This window comes from Neltuma alba, unplaced genomic scaffold (assembly GCF_004799145.2).
Source record: "Neltuma alba isolate B1F8T4 unplaced genomic scaffold, ASM479914v2 tig00004548_pilon, whole genome shotgun sequence".
In the NCBI taxonomy this organism is placed as follows: Eukaryota; Viridiplantae; Streptophyta; class Magnoliopsida; order Fabales; family Fabaceae; genus Neltuma; species Neltuma alba.
In genome coordinates, this window is record NW_021633758.1 from 23,804 (window position 1) to 40,804 (window position 17,001).

The window sequence follows — 17,001 nt, forward strand, 5'->3', positions numbered from 1 at the left end:
CACTAAATTTCAGACGCACCGAACCCAACTTATTAGTCCAATTCTACTAAAGAAAATAATAAAAAAGCACTTGCAACCATAGTTCATTAATTATTATTAAAATATATTTCAATAATACATCATTTTCGTACGACAAGCTACTTAATTAATTACACGCGTAAATGATTAGTACGATTTTATTAGCTAATTGGTCAAATAGTCATTATCTCTTATTGCCCATAAAAATCATAAAAGAAAAAGAAAGACAGCCCCACCACCTATAGTGTTTGTTTTGTTCCATTCGTGACTGGATATGACAGCTATGAATCAATGTTTCCTCTCAATTTAGCAACTGTACATGATATTGAATCGAGGCTATAATTTTAATTAATTTATGACGAATATTATCCTTTTAAGTAGGTTCATGGAGAGAATATATCAATATGGAATGTTGCATGATTTAGTTAGTTTATTTTTATAACTGAACAAATTAATTGAATTATTAAGCCGCTGATATTCAATGTAATGATGGATGGATGAAGTATTAATTGAGAGTTCCTTTTTACTCCAATAATTACCCTTAATTTGGGACCTAAAATTTTTGTATTAAAAAAATCTCGGTTTTATAACAGCCAGCGTAATTTAATTAAATAAAAAATTAACCCAACTCCAAATTGAGTTCTTGGGTTTCTGCTCATCTAGCTAGTTCAATTCATCAAGGGTAGATCATCATCCAATAGTCAACTCTGATTAAGAAGAACGATAATTAAGATCCTTAACTGTCATTATCTCAAAATTACTAATCAAGTTCAAAATTAGGTTTGCAACTTTTTTGGTGGAAAAGTGGTTGACCTTAAAGAAATTGCATATGCAAGTTGTTTGGGGCGGTAAGTGTTCTAGGCTTCTTAATCTCCGCTAAAACGCGTGTAGAAAAAGAAAAACCTATGTCTATGTGCGAGTCCTCTTTTTGATATATAATTAAATGCGCAAATAAAAGACACTTTAGGGAGAGAATTTAATTTAGAGATCAATTTCCAGGGAGGGTTGCACGAAAGCTCTAATATTCATGTGGTGTAATTAGAAAAATAATATGCATACATATAAAGGGAAGGAGGAGTAGATGCAATTAAGCAGAGGGAATTGTATATATGTGCCATGTGGAGGCTAAAGTGGCAGGTAAGGCAATTTTGAGGAAAACGACGTTGTCGGAGGGGAGGGCATACGCATGAGCCATGAGGTGGACGTAATTGGAGGCTAATAATTTTCCGTCTTCTAATGAAAGTGCAACCAATCACACAAATTAACGGCACGTGACAGAAAGCTTCCTTTGTTTATCATGTTCTTTTTTTTTTTGGGGTCAGCTCGGCCTTTCATTAGCCCAAGCGCCCTTCATTCCTCACCTCTCCTTCCTTTTTTTTTTTTTTTTTGGGGTTGGCCATTCCTTTTTCCTTTTCTGTCAATGAGTTTAGCACGGGTGATACCCAGTATTCAACAAAGGCATCCAGGACGACAACTAAGTATTACGTGGCAATCAAGACGGCATCATATGTATATTACAGCCACATGGCATTTACAGTCAACAATGTGATGTCCATGGCATTCAAGAAAAGTCCGAACAAACTCAAGATCTCCTCTTCATGATATGTAACATATTAAGGGGACGGAAACCTAATAAAGGCTACGAGATTTAAGGAATACATGTAGGAGATAACATTTGGTTTCAATTTGCCACATTAAAAAGCTTATAATGTTCATATACATGTCGAGTTTGGTTAAAAAAAAAGAGTGTCGAGGGTATAAATGGAAGCTTTCCATCTATATGCGTGTATATGTGAGCGTGTGCATGTTTTTACGTACAGTCCACGTGAAAAAATGGGGCATGTAACAAAATAAAAAGATCTATGGAGTTAGTACACCATAAGCATGGAAGAAGATTTATGACGCGTTATGTCAAACAAAAAATCTATAATTGATGTCCAATATTTATTTTGAGTATTCTTCTACATATTATTTTTATTTTTTAATAGGTGTTTTAGGTTTCGATAGATTATGCCCATACGTAGCACTCGATGTATGAATCTTCCATTATCTGTTGAGAGTTGCCCTAAACGAGATTTTCAAACTCGTTGCGTGGTCACTATATTTTCCTCCTTTATCAATTTTGATATTTTAATACGTATTATTATATGGAATAACTATCTTTTTAATTAACTGTGCTATATACACACACACACACACACACACTTTGTTTCTCATACATGTTGCGTCTAGCTGCATTTTTTTACATTAGACCAAGACCGTCTTTCGTTTCACTTTTTCAAATCTTAAAAAAGTAAAAAAAAAAAAAAACCTCTTGTTATCACCATTTTATTACGGTACCCATGTTGTATATGGGATTAGTGTATACATATTGATGCTTTTTTAATTATATTAAAGGGGATTGAACATTGAACTTTTACTGTGTATCATGTCATAACTCTCTTATCATGATTCGTGACATTAGGTGGCATAGACTCGTAGTGGGAGTTTCTGTTGTATAATAAGATCTTATAGAAGAGAGTTACGATTTTTTTTTTTAAAAATCATATCTGTGGTGAGTTAATATAGTATTTAACCATCATTTAAAATATCTCATCGTTTAATTTAGTTTAAAGGATTGTCCAAATCAATCAAATTGATCTTGACAAGTGAAATGAAATATCAATTTTGATTAATCCTGATTAATTAGCCTGGAACGCCCTACTAGTTTATTTTTGGAGTCAAATGCGTAGGCACGGCCAACATTGTTGACCACGTTATGAGTTTACAGAACAGATGAAAAAAATGATAGTTAGTGTATTAATAATATGGAGCCCACTTGAGATGGGAGAGAATCTTCACAAATATTATGTTTCATTGACTCATTATTCATGATTCATGAATTTGGAAACCACGTTATGCAACAAAGCCTTCAAATTTAATTAAGAATCTATTATTGGAGATATGCACCGCCGATTTTCCCCCGTCCTTTTCTCTTCTTCTTGTTTTTTGTTTAAGGGAAAAAATTTTAGGATATTAATGACAACCTGAGTTAATCGGAAACAAAAACCCTTTTTTTAAGGGACGCAATTACTCTGCATACCTATAATAATTATCCAAAGAAGTCTCATAATTGATGAGTACGTTTGAGGAAAAAAAAGTCCATGCTGCTCATTTTTTTTTGGAATATTTTATGTGACTATATTTTTTGAGACTTTAAAATTAGAAACAAACAATTACTAGTAATAACTTGTAAACAAGATCATACGCACCTTAGTGCTACTATCACCTAATATATACTACCTCTGGTTCTAATTATAAAATCTCGTTTGTAATTTATAAATGATGTTTTATAAATACAACCAGAGGTAATAATTAGTGTTCCACATTCCATGTTCCTAGCTATCCCTCCTCTTCTGGTAATCTAATTATGGATGAGAACTTTTGAATTTTCCCAAAATAAAAAAAGTCAAAAATCTCATTTGGTGGGCATTTCTCTTTGAGAAAATCCCTTAAGATCCTTGGATGAGATAAGTAGTCATGATATGAATAGAACTGCTTGGACTTCATGCATGCATGTGCAGTAAAGTCATAAACTGGCTTTTGCTAATTATCTCTTTCAGTACGCCATTGGTACTGTACTCCGTGAGAATGAGCGACCCTCCTTTCCTGCCATTTTGCATTCGGGAAAAAAAAAAAAGGTGGGGGATTATGACTTTTTGGATTTTGTACACACCCTTTTTTCCCCCTTTTCTTTTCTTTTCTTTTGGTGAAGTGGGCATTGGATGGGAGGCATGTGTATCAACAGGAATAAGTTGATTGTAATTGGGCATGTATTTTCATTGGCGGAATAGTCAAAGTCACGTTCTAAAGGTGCTAGCTGTATAGAACTGATATTGCTCATTTCGTGTATTAAATGTAGAAGTAGGAGAATTAATTTTTTATTATTTGTTTTTCAAATCAATTTATTAAACTTATAAATCCATAAATGATCTGACAACATTATAGCTATTTTAAAAAGATTATGTTATATTTATTATAATTAAATAATTTATTTATTTTTCTTACTATACATAGCTAAAGAATTTACATTAAAGTTAAGGTGAAGGAGTATTTTATACAAATATATATATATATATATATATATATTAAGCCAGGTTAAGAAGATAAGGATGTGATGAGGGTCAAAGGTGAGATTCACCTAACATGAACAACCTCCTCTGCCGAAAGGATAACGACTAACTCCAACCTCAATAATTGGGCCTTCTTCTTCGCCCTGATTGACAACATTGTGATTCACAAAACACAGTGAAAAAGGCCAGCAGGGTTGCTGCATAGCTGAGGCAAGTGTGTACCAACCTACATTAGCTATGTGTGTTAGAGTGAGAAAACAAAGCCTAAAAGGGTTGTTCATAGTTTGTCCACAACATGACAAGTCTAATATGCCCACCACTTCTCCTTTTCTCATTTCCTTTCTCATCCTTCCTTCTTCCACTTTGTTTCCCCTTCCTGTTACTTTCTTCTCCACATGCCCCAGACACATTGCTTCCCTTCCTTTCTTTTCTTTATTAACTAGCTGTTACGCTACACGTTAGTACGTTCTGAGTTGATGAAAGAAAGAGAGCAGAAAATGCAATCTCCTATGTCTTTCTGATTGGCACGAAATAATTGGCGTGGGGAAAAACGAATTCTGTGATATATGGCCATTAAAAGGATGACTACGCGAGTGTGTTTGATTGAAATATGATTGAGAAATTGTGTGAATAAACATTGGGAGTGACAGGGACCACGATTGGGAACTACCCTCCGAAAGTCCCCGACCCCTTCCTTATGCCCAGCGACCACACCACCCACCTCACGCAACTAACTAAAAAGCGGGGCCAAAAAAAAAGAAAAGGAGACTTGTGAATAAAAAGTAAATTGTGACCACTGAATGATTTTTTTTTTTTTTATAGTTGATTTATTGTGCAGTTGCCATATTGCAAAAATACAGCAAAAAGGAAGAAGAAGATGAAGTGGGGATGGTGAAGTTTCAAGGGATGAATTTCTTGTGCGGGGCGTACGCGTATAAAGGGGGTGGGGTCCGTATAGGGTCCACGTCTGATGTGGACTCAATGGCTGTGATTTACCCGCCCATCATCTGCTCCGGACATCCATGCCCCACTCCAAACCCTTCCAACCTTCTCTTTTAACCCCATGCTCATCCCCCCAAAACTCGAACCTTTTTCTCAGTATAAACATAAAAGCATGGCCTCTCTCTCTCTCTCTATATATATATGTGTGTGTGTGTATATATAATATATATGAAGAAATAAACCGAATGATGTATCGTATGTATTATTAAAAGGGAAAGAAAGATAAAATCATGGATGGGTGCGATTTTAGTTCTGTTTGGGGGAACAAGGAACATCGCCATGTAATACGTGTGTGGTGGATAGAGAGAGTGGGGGGGGCACGTCAAGAGCTTTCAATTTCCCTAATGGAGTGGCCTCGCTGCCTCTCTGGTGTTGTTAATAACAAGCATCACTGTTTCACTTTGTCCTCACACATCCTTTTCTTTACCCCCATCATTTACATTCCCATTTCTGCAATTCATTAAGCAAGCGCTGATATTAATGACAGCCCTGGCGGCCATGTTCTGTTCACGGCAACAACAAGCCAGATCCCCACTCCATCATTTATGCGCCAGTACGACGAGCACCATGCAAATGGACTTTTCAGAGCCCAGAGTCATTCGGTCTAGGCCCAATCTGGAGAACAATACGACGTAGTAGGGGCATGAGCAGCCTGTTATTGGGCCCAAGTGGTTTCGACTTCACCAGATCTGATGACAAGCTACCAGTTGACTGGTAGGTCCTGCCAGAATGTCAGTTCAGGAGTTTCCTACTTGTTAAAATATCTTCACGGACCATTGTAAGCTGCATGTTTGATTCGTAGGTTTTGAAGGGTAGCTGCGTCCTAAGAAGCCGTATCCAATGTTAGGCGAGCATTCTTAAACTCTGTTACTTCGATAAGAAGAAAACACGCAACTATCTTCTTCTTGTCTTCCCTATATAACGTGAAGAAGCCATCCCTTTACCCTCATCTATCCTTCACTGCAGTGCAATCCTGTAACTCTGTTTCATACTCAGATTCTCTCCGTTTTGTCATGGGACCCGGCGGACCTGGCGGCGGACCCGGTGGACCTGGAGGTCCTGGTCCGGGCCCTGGGTGGGGTCCGGGACCTGGGGGCCCTGGATGGGGTCCGGGACCTGGAGGTCCGGGCTGGGGTCCCGGACCTGGAGGTCCGGGCTGGGGTCCTGGCGGTTTCTTTGGTGGATTTGCAAACGGCATCTGCAGCTTGGTATCTTCTTGGTGAGTTGAGCTATAGTTAAATTAATCTAGAATTTTTTTTTAACAAAAAATTTCTTTCAAATAATGCTTCTGCCGTTGCTTGGGGAAAATGCAGCTTGTATTGCCTCTGCTGTTGCTGGTTGCTCCAGGATTGCTTCGGTGGTCAACCTCCTTTTGGACCTCCAGGCCCAGGAGGACCGCCGGGCCCAGGTGGCCCACGTCCTTTCTGATGGGCCGGCTTACGTGCGTTCATCTACGGTATTCATTATCTGGTGTGGTTGTATTCCTGCATTTTGATGCTTGAAATGGGAAATGCACTTTTTTTTTTTGTGTGTGGTTAAAATAGGAAATGTACTTTTGAATCTATATGTTATGCGACATTGTTATAAAGCATTTGAACTTGTTAAATTCACAAATGCGTTGTGTTTTTGTTGAGGATCTGCCGCTTGAACAATGAACTCTTCATTTTAAGTGATGATGTGCGCTGTCCTCTATAATTTGTTATGGAATAATAAATATTCACTCACAAAAGTTAGATTTTCCAGTTAATATAAATGTTACCCGACTCGTAGTCGTGGGCTGAAGCGCCGTGGAAGCCATGAAACATGAAAATATATTAAGTATTTCATGTACTAGGAAAAAAAATAACCCAAGCTTTGGTATAGGAATATTCTATCGCCAAAACATCTTAGGCATGGTGTGTATAAGATTTTGATTTCGTCACTTAAATTTAAAGAATTATTAGCATTCTTATTATTATAACTATTCTTATTATTATCGTTATAACCATTATTATTTTGAAATTAAACTTAATGTAACAACACTTTATTTTGTTAATAGCATTAAGATTAAAGACTGAAGAGACACTTTTACAATTATGAGACTAAAATAAAAACTGATATATAATCAAAGCACTAACAAAAGTATATTTTTGGCGTCAAATTAAAAGTCAATGTCAATCTTGTCAAAACAAATTGGAGCTTCCAACGACGTTGCCAGAGAAAATTGTTACTATAATCCATTTTGGCAATGAGATGGAGAATTTTTAATTTTTTTTAATTTGAACGCTTAATTATTGCACCATATTATCAATTAGTAAGCAGTCATGTGCATTCATCTAAACTCCACATTTAAATAATTTAGCATGTGAGGAACATGATTGCATAAGTTTAATATCAGAGCAGTGAATAAATGAAAAGATTTATGAAGATTTAAACAAGTTCAGATTCTGAGAAGCTATATATACTCCTCCGGTCCTCAATATAAGACATATTTAACTAATTTGATTAGATTAAAAAGTTAGATAAGTTAGTTAATTATAAGAAAAGCGATACATTTTTCCTAAAAAACCATAATCATCTTTCTTAATACCCCTCTCCCTCTTCTACTTGATTATGGTTGAGAAAATATCTATAAGGGTAGTTTAGAGAAAATTGATAAAAATGATAAATGGGTTTTATATTTAGGATAAAAACCAACTCAAGAATTGAGTCCTATATTAAGGACCGGAGGAGTATGATGAATGATAGTTATCTTATTTCAACTAGTGTCTGAATTAATAGTTTAAGCTTTTTCTTGTTATTTTAACTATCTCCCCCGTTTTTAATATATGACCTAATTATTAAGTTGATTTTGACTATAAATATAAGATTTATTTCTCATATTTATCAATTTTTTTTCTAAATTATCCCTATAGATATTCTTTCAACCACAATCAAGTAGAAGAGGGAATGAGATATTAAAAAAAATGATTATGATGTTTTACGAAAAACATATTAGATACTGTCCATTTTGAAATTTTTTAAAATTGACCTATTATTTAAACGATGGATTTTGTGCTTATAGCTAAAAAGAATGGATGATATGTGTGTGAAGAAAGTAACAATAGAACCGCGGTTTACTTTGATTTTCCCATGTCACAGTTTAAATAATTTTCATTTGGTTTTTTGATTTGAACGACAAGAAGCCTTTATTAGGACTAACTTATTTAATCTTTTCTCATTAAAAACATTTTATTTTTGAGAAAAGCTACTTCTAAAAGATTTTTGGAAAAATTAGTAAAAATCCCTATTTAAAATTTTTATTGGCTAAAAGGACATAAAATTGTGTAAGTGTAAGTATGATCCGTGAATATAACATATCATTCATTGTGTGCAATTTGTAATTTAAAAAATATTTTATTATGTCTATTTAAATTTCTGAAAATAATCAGAGTATGAAATTAAAAAAATATTTTCGATTATCCAGTAAAACACCACACACACACAAACGAAACATTTATGGCCTTTAAAGTTTAATCAACGTTTTGATGTAATTGCTGTGCACCTTTAAAGATCACTAAACATAATAAATTATTTTTATTAATAATTTTGATATAATTTAGAATGATACCCGAGGTAAGTGTAGATAGTAATCTATTGTCCTATCATATAAACAAAAAAAAAAAGCACTAGATTCAGATTAATTCAAGCCCAATCAAATCAAACTAGTCTCTTTGCAAAATAAAATCAAAGATTTCACACCCCCACGTCGATCTTATATCTTTAAATGGAATAAAAACAAACTTGATTTGATTTATATGATTTTTAGCTTAAAATGAATAAAATCCAACTTTCTAACTCCCCCTCATGAATCCTGAGCATTTAAATCCGGTAGTTTTATTAGTTACGGAACAAAAAAATTAATTTAAAAAAAATAAAAATTGTTGAACAATGTAAAATTGACAACCGCATTATGCACAATGTAAAAGAAAAGAAAGACCCTAACATATGTGATGTGTTAGTTAACTTATATATTTTATATTGACGTGGATGGCTGATGTATCATCTATCACGTACATGACTCCTTTTTTTTTTTTTTTCCGTTACAGAAAAAGGACGAAGAAGAAGATTAATCATTTTTATATTTACCTTATCTTCTAGATTTTATGGATGATAAATAATACTTTTCCGATTGTTAATATAAAACCTAATTATAAGTTGATTTTAGTCTTTAATATAAGACATATTCATCATATTTATTAATTTTTTTTAAATTACTCATATAAATACTCCATCAAACATAATCAAGTAGAAGAAGAAAGGAAGATATTAAAGAAGATAATTATAGTGTTTTAAGAAAAATATGTCATATTTTTTATAATTAACTAAATTATTTAATTTTTTTAATTTAATTAAATTAATTAAATAGATCTTATACTCCTCCGGTCCTTATTATAAGACCCAATTTGACTTTTTATTTGGTCCTAATTATAAGACCCAATCCATTTTGTCTCTTATATTTATGCATTTTTTTTCAAGATAATCCTTCTAATAATGATAGTTTTAGCCAATATACTTAATTAGCAAGGATATTTTAGGAATGACAACACTTATTTATTATAAATAACCAACTTAACTTACTTCCTTAATTTCCTCAAATAAGTTAATTAGGTCTTATAATTAGGACCGGAGGAGTATTAAATTAAAGCCAGGAAGAATGATAATAATAACCTAAAGGAGAGTTTGGTAAAAGAAAAACAAAAACAGGAGGATTCAGTAGAGTCTATATCCTATATTCTCAATCACGCGCGACATCTGTTAGCGACATCTGTTAGTCAACGACCCAACATAAAACCCTGAACCCTGAAAATACAAAAACCAACCTGAACCTGAACGAGAATTTTCAGTTGCCACGTGTCTTTGGTAGCGTAGACACAATAAGTAATTTTTGGAGGGTCCCGCCCTCCGTACATCGACGGCCCAGATCGGTCTTCTTGTTCTTAAACTTTTGCCACCAATGTATTACTAGTTGCTCTTTTTGGCGCCCGTTCATCTTCCTCTCCAGCTCTTCCCCTGTTTTCCTCTCCAACCTCTTCCTCCTGTCCCTTCCCGGGGACCTACTACGACGGAGTTTCAGGTGATCGCTCAAAATCTTACGTCACAAGTTAACTGTATGCTTTTTAAGCTTTACCCTATTTGCTTGAAGCATGATGAGTGTTTATGACTGTTCACCTGATAAATGTTCAGCTGTTTGATTTTGAGAGGCCCTGGGCGGGTACATTCCGTTTGGTTGTTAGGAAACCGAAGAATCAGAATTGAAGGTCATGGATATGATTCAAGATAATTTATCACTCAATTTGTTTCTTTGACTTCTGATAGGATAATAAAAATGATCAATCCGCGTTCAAAAGATGACAACTCATAGTCAATGTGCCTTTTTTTTCTCTCGTTTAATTGTTTCAGTGAATGGCTTCGTGTTCCGGGATTTTCTCCTAGATGAATGAGGATAAGCTTATGACCTGCAACTAAACTGAATTTAGTTAATATTCTAGATGATTTTTAGTCGAGCTTTGGTGTATTACGAAACCCCATAGTTAGACCAAATCAGATTCTTTTGGTTGGCCGAATCCTAGGCAGCGATTCTGCCTGGACGTTTTCATTCTTTAATTTCATCATGACTTATGCAAGGGAGCCTAAATTTTCTCCCACTTTTTTTTCTTCTTCCTTTTATACTATTTGTATCTTCAATCTATTCTTAATTCTTGAGTTGGTTACAGGAGAAGGTGTTGCCATGCTTTCTATGCTGAACTCCCTTTTCACTCGAATAGGGAGCTTTGATTCCCCTGAAGATGCTTCTGTAAATTCCATGACACTATTTGTTGTTCTCGTGCTTTCCTGTGTTGTGATTGGACATCTTCTGGAAGAGAGCCGGTGGATGACTGAGTCAGTCATCGCATTACTCATTGTAAGGAGCACACTTGAATCTATCAACGATGGCTTTCTATACTCTATTATCTCTGAGGATCTTTATCGTCATTTATGTCTATCGAAAAGTGAGGATGCATAATATTTCATGTAACGTTTTTTTTGTTTTTTTCCTTTTCTTCCTTCATTTTTTCTCAGGGCCTTTTAAGTGGAACTATCATTCTACTAACAACTAAGGGGAAAAGTTCACGCATTTTAGTGTTTAGCGAAGAACTTTTTTTCATATATCTTCTTCCACCTATCATATTTAATGCAGGGTAAGTTTTGTTCTCCATGTTGTATCCACCTCTTCTCACCAATCTTCTGTGTAGCTTTTGGATCTTAATTAGGCAGTGCGACTCATGCTTAGATTCTTGAGCTTTTTTTTGGGTTAGTCAGAATATGAGTTTAAAAAATCTAGTGAAATGGACGAAGTGCATACTCACAGAACATGAACCTTTTTTTTGGGTTGGTTTCAGTTTGCCTTAAAAAACTGTGGTGCATATTTCTACTCAACATTTGTCACCATATTGAGTATATTATGATTTTGGGGATGATGCTGATTTTAAAATCAGTTACCTTTGTGATTTTGTCTTTACCAACTAGCACAACATTGGCTGTATTCCTTATAAAACAGGTTGAGCTCAAATATTTTATGACAATTTTAACAATTGAAGGTATAAGAAACTATGTTAATCATTTAGTAGAACTGATGTGTCAATGTACATACCGAATGTTAATTTAAGCCGATATTGGTAATTGAATTCAATAAAATAAATTTCCCTTGTCCCTAACCCACAAAAAAAAAAAAACTGCCCTGTTGCTTACGGTTTGTACTCTCAATGTATTGCTTTTTCTGCTATATGTGAAAACTTGCATTTTCTTTCTTGAAAGCCCCAAGTACATCTCCAATGCACAATTTGGGATTTTTGTTGGTTATAGCAATCTTCTTCTGGTTGGTTATCAAATAAAAAATTCTTGCTTCCATTAATCTTTCTGCTTCTAAGTGTGGTTCTTTGATATTTTATCAGATTTCAGGTGAAAAAGAAGCAATTTTTCAAGAACTTCATGGCAATAATATTGTATGGTGTTATTGGGAGTATGATGTCATTTGTCATCATATCGCTAGGTATGCTCAAACATTATGTTTATCTAAACGTTGGATATTGTGAGAAAGTTTCTTTGTCACGCCTGAGCATCTTCCTAGCAGACTCAAAATGCGTTTTAATCTCTAATATATAGATTAACTTAGGCCTTTGGTGTTGCGATTTTAATTGGTTTCAGTCTATCTCAAATTGGGGGGAAAAACTGGGTGGAAATAACAGCATTAGTTATTACAAGTTCAAAACAGAGCAGTTGCATTTGTTCAAAGAAAATACTAATTTTGAAGGTTATTACTTAACAGGCAATGGAGGGTTTTCTTTTCATGTGTCAGACAGATTGTCATTTTAATTACTTCCTATTCTTTTTCCTGACACAACTGTCTGAGTATGATAGGCTTATTCTTTTTTCCAGACTTGCATGATAGGCTTGTTCTATTTGGCAGTGCATATATACTATTGGGCATGTTTGTAACGTCTAATATTGTTGTCCAGGTTCAATTCAATTGCTGAAAGGATTAGACATTGGTATATTGGATCTGGGAGATTATTTTGGTATTTCTTAACCTTACACCTTTAATATTGGATGCATCTTATACTTGGGTAACTTTGTCTTTGCTATTTAAAGGTTTCTACTTACTATAATAGTATAACTATACCTGCAACCAAAACATTTAAAATTATTTGGATGTCAGAGGTAGCTTTTTTTTTTTTTTTTTTTTTGTTGCATTATTGCTTTCTCTTTCTTTTCCTCGGAAATATGCAGCCTATTTTTTCTTTTTCCCCCCATGAGTTTCTCTTTTATCCAAACTTAAATCAGGCATCCAGATGGTTTTTATACATAATGCTTAATTATATCGTGTTCAACAGTAATTTGTTCTTTCCTTTCAAAAGCAACATATTCACTTAAAAGCTAATAGATTATGAGGTTTGATTGTTTCCTTCTTGTCTGTGTAACTGTTATTCTCTTCTCTACCTGTAGCACTTGGGGCAGTATTTTCAGCTACGGATTCTGTCTGCACATTGCAGGTATGAACTCCTGAATTGCTAAGTAGAGGGCTTATATTATTGAATAGTTGGATACCGGCTTCTTAGTTTGATTCTGATGTCGCAGGTTCTTAATCAGGAAGAGACACCTCTTCTGTACAGTTTAGTTTTTGGCGAAGGTGTTGTCAATGATGCAACATCAGTGGTTCTTTTTAACGCAATCCAGAGATTTGACCTCTCTCATATCACCTCGGTCAATATCTTGCAGTTTTTTGGCAATTTCTTATATTTGTTCCTGTTCAGCACTTTTTTGGGAGTAGGGGTATGTCCTTGGCTTTTAATTTTTTTTCTTTCCTTTTATTCCTCTCTAGATGGTAGCATGCTCGTAATCATGGTCGATATACGGCATCATACTGGCTTATGAATGAGAACTACTGTCCTGCCTTTTAATTACTGTAATCAGACAACAATTGTGCTGCTCCTTTTTCTCTATCAGTAGCTGGATTACTTTTGCCTCTTTTCTTTCTTAGTATCATTCATGCCCTACATCGACAACACCCACAGAAACAAACTGACAAGTATAAATGTAGATAGAAGCCTGGGATTTGAAAATCTTTTGCCGGCAGATATACTCACCATATTGTTTTGTGGAAATCCTTGAGTAGTTGCATTTGATTGCTGGATTAAGAAAACTCTTGCCTTTCCTATATTTTTCCCTTTTAACAAACCTATATTTCTGATCTTTTAGGTTGGCTTGATCAGTGCATATATTATAAAGAAGTTGTGTTTTGCCAGGTACTAGTTCATTGTTATTTTACACTGGTTCATTCATTTGTCTTTTTCTTGTCATCCTTTATTTCTCTACACTGGTTCATTCATTTGTCTTTTTCTTGTCATGCTTTATTTCTCTTAGTCAGCAACTAATAAAGAATTTATAGACCACTCCATTGAATATGATCACATGTAATGGCCACTCCTGCTCTTAACCCGTCAATGAAATTACCTTGTTCACCTGCCTTTAACGAGTCTTTATTCTTGTGCCAGATATTTTGCATTAGCAACTCAGGACTGATGCTATTTATTGATTTAACGTTCATCTGACTGGCTTAGATTAGGTCCTTCCCTGCTGTAATCAGCAGAAAATTGGCATGCTCCAGCTGTTATAATATCTTGTTGCCGAAAACTGAACCTACAAAATTTACACTCAATTGCAGGCATTCTACAGATCGAGAAATTGCTCTTATGCTTCTGATGGCTTATTTATCTTATATGTTGGCTGAAGTGAGTATTCTAATGCTATAAATTTTGTCAGCACTTCTCCAGTTTATGCATGTTTTTAACAGCCCAGTATATTCATAATCTAAACGTTGGCAACTTCAATTTCCAGCTTGTTAATTTAAGTGGGATCCTTACCGTGTTCTTTTGTGGGATTGCCATGTCACACTACACTTGGCATAATGTTTCTGATTGTTCTAAAGTTACAAGCAGGTATATTAGGTGCTATGATTTGCTAGTGTAGATGATATTTTTTCCTTCGTTAAACTCCAATAAAATAGCAAAACTAACCATCTTCCTTGTGATGTTTATCTGTACTTCTAGGCATGCTTTTGCAACTTTCTCATTTGTCTCTGAGATTTTTATCTTCTTATATGTCGGCATGGATGCCTTGGACATTGAAAAATGGAAATTTGCCAGCAAGAGGTATTGGTTTGAGACTTCGTTATTTCAAAGTTGTCCTATAACCTTGTAATGACATTTTCCAGTGGAGTATTTTATCAAAGAAAAATTGTACATATTGTACCTCTGGCGTGAGGAAGCAATATTGTAATTTGACTTCTATTCTTTTCAAGTCCTTGGACATTAGTTGGAGCAAGTGGAATGCTGCTAGGCTTGGTTCTCCTTGGAAGAGCAGCTTTTGTGTTTCCCCTGTCAAGCATAGCCAATTTATTTAGGAAGTCTAACACCGAGAAAATTACATTCAAGCAGCAGGTAAGTGCTTTGAGGTATCCCCCACCCCCCCCCCCCCAAAAAAAAAAACGTCCTGACCAACAGTTCTGAAATAATTATGCATGATGAAACAGGTTGTGATATGGTGGGCTGGGCTCATGCGTGGTGCTGTATCTGTGGCACTTGCATACAATAAGGTACAATAATGAGTTTTGTGCCGTCACCAAGTAAGACTGGAGAACTGTGACCAGTTGTTTATATTTCTCTTCATTTTATCTTTTACAAGGCTAAAAGCTTGTAACTTTTCATATGCGCAGTTTACTAGATCAGGACATACTCAACTGCCCGGAAATGCCATCATGATTACCAGCACCATCATAGTTGTTCTCTTAACTAATGTGGTAAGAATTGTTGGTAACTGAGTGCCCATTTGAATTTCCACAGCTCAAATGCGGTATTCTAGGGTCTTTGCTTTCAGATTCTTACACACACACACACACACACACACACTCAAACACACATATACATATGAACAATCGAAGTTTTGTCTTTTAAAGGCATTAGACTTTGTTCTGCAATAAGATTAATGTCCAGATGTGATGGCATTATTAACCTGGGAATTTTCTGGGCAAACGCAGGTAGGAGGATTATTGACCAAGCCTCTGATGAGGCTATTATTGAATCCCCCTAGGCATTCGGGTATCTCAACGGATTCAGATTCATTACCCAGTAAGCGTTTGACTCTACCATTACTCTCCAGCGGGCATGATTCCGAATCTAACGTTGACATCGGTAATCCCCTTGATTCCAATCGTGCTGTTCATCATTATTGGCGAATCTTCGACGATTCATTTATGCGTCCTGTTTTTGGAGGGAGAGGATTTGCTCCTGTTGTTCCCAATTCCGAAACAGATGTGCTTCTGCGTTAGTATCTAGTAATTATTTTTTTTCAAAGGATAGATTGCACCATGAAAATGGCCACTTTCAATTTTGCATATACTATTCTTTCTTTCTTTTTTTTTTTTTTTTTTCCTAATTGTTTGTTTGGCGTGGCAAGTGTGTATATAATTTACCAAATATGTCACTACTGTATACTTTTTTTTCCCCTTTCCTCCCAGTAACTAATGTATTCATTTTGTTTGGCTGTGGTAATATGGTATTGTCTTTAGGGAATGTGGTAGTATGTATTTGTCATCCCCCAGAAGAAGCAGAAGAAAGATGTAACGGAAGTAGCTCCTCTCCAACAAGTGGAGACTCCACTACGACTGAAGACTGTTGGGATTAATTTGATTGATTTTTAAAATTTGATCTGAGTGAAGGAGCGATGAAGATAAGTTCAGCGGCAAAAATTAACTTCGGATTTAACACGTTAGGCTGACCAAAGAAGAGGATAAGTACCCTTTTTATTAACCTTTTATGCCCGTAAGAGAGAATTCTTAAGGGGAGCACGGAAGGCTTTTTGTCCCCGTCATCCTTAACGAAGTTACCATAAAGAAATGGCATTGAAGGGATGTCAAGGGACTAGCGGCCCTGCATTTTGATGCTTGTGACTCCCTCTCTTCATTGAGTGTTTGATACCGTCATTGATTAATCTAGGATTCAAACATTTTTTGGTTTATATGAGTTTTATTTTTTTGGTTAAAAACTTTTTATGTACATTTAGCAATTACTATTTTTATTTGAGAAAGAATTCTCAATCCTGTCCAATTTCTATACAATAGATTACTACCATATCACGTTCTCAATTTAAATTTGAATAACTTTTTTAATTCTCAATACTTGAAGAAACATCATTATTGGAGACTTAGGTCCCGTGACTAACACTAAAGTCTCTTTGGGAAGTTCATGGTGGGGGAGATTAATCATCATTATCAGCAGTAAATACCTTAGGCTTAATACAAAAATGATACTCT

General features: G+C 35.1%; 2 protein-coding genes across 3 annotated transcripts; both read left to right on the forward strand.

Annotated features, from left to right (window-relative positions):
• The first annotated feature begins 6,054 nt into the window (after nt 1–6,054).
• On the forward strand, nt 6,055–6,808 carry LOC114745152 (translation initiation factor IF-2). Its single transcript, XM_028933296.1, has 2 exons — nt 6,055–6,351; nt 6,446–6,808. The coding sequence occupies exons 1-2, from the start codon at nt 6,146–6,148 to the stop codon at nt 6,558–6,560; spliced, it is 321 nt and encodes a 106-aa protein (XP_028789129.1). The 5' UTR covers nt 6,055–6,145; the 3' UTR covers nt 6,561–6,808.
• Nucleotides 6,809–10,153: 3,345 nt separating this feature from the next.
• Nucleotides 10,154–16,733, forward strand: LOC114745147 (sodium/hydrogen exchanger 2-like). Of its 2 annotated transcripts, XM_028933292.1 has the most exons (16): nt 10,154–10,227; nt 10,868–11,055; nt 11,214–11,332; nt 12,086–12,183; nt 12,650–12,709; nt 13,137–13,183; nt 13,269–13,463; nt 13,890–13,936; nt 14,356–14,422; nt 14,529–14,629; nt 14,741–14,842; nt 14,992–15,130; nt 15,223–15,285; nt 15,406–15,489; nt 15,727–15,880; nt 16,258–16,733. In XM_028933292.1, exons 2-16 carry the CDS (start codon nt 10,882–10,884, stop codon nt 16,371–16,373), a joined length of 1,566 nt encoding a protein of 521 aa, XP_028789125.1. In that variant the 5' UTR covers nt 10,154–10,227; nt 10,868–10,881; the 3' UTR covers nt 16,374–16,733. The 2 variants fall into 2 exon arrangements, with proteins under 2 accessions (XP_028789125.1, XP_028789124.1); XM_028933291.1 differs by lacking the exon at nt 16,258–16,733 and having other exon boundaries at nt 15,727–16,256.
• The last annotated feature ends 268 nt before the right edge of the window (nt 16,734–17,001 follow it).

What these genes read in the sequence shown, in the direction of transcription:
- LOC114745152 (XM_028933296.1), top strand. Translation starts at nt 6,146, where the DNA reads ATGGGACCCGGCGGACCTGGCGGCGGACCCGGTGGACCTGGAGGTCCT. An exon ending in TGCAGCTTGGTATCTTCTTG is followed by an intron (nt 6,352 to 6,445) that starts GTGAGTTGAGCT and finishes GGGAAAATGCAG; the next exon opens with CTTGTATTGCCTCTGCTGTT.
- LOC114745147 (XM_028933291.1), top strand. Translation starts at nt 10,882, where the DNA reads ATGCTTTCTATGCTGAACTCCCTTTTCACTCGAATAGGGAGCTTTGAT. An exon ending in CAGTCATCGCATTACTCATT is followed by an intron (nt 11,056 to 11,213) that starts GTAAGGAGCACA and finishes ATTTTTTCTCAG; the next exon opens with GGCCTTTTAAGTGGAACTAT. An exon ending in AAGAAGTTGTGTTTTGCCAG is followed by an intron (nt 13,937 to 14,355) that starts GTACTAGTTCAT and finishes ACTCAATTGCAG; the next exon opens with GCATTCTACAGATCGAGAAA.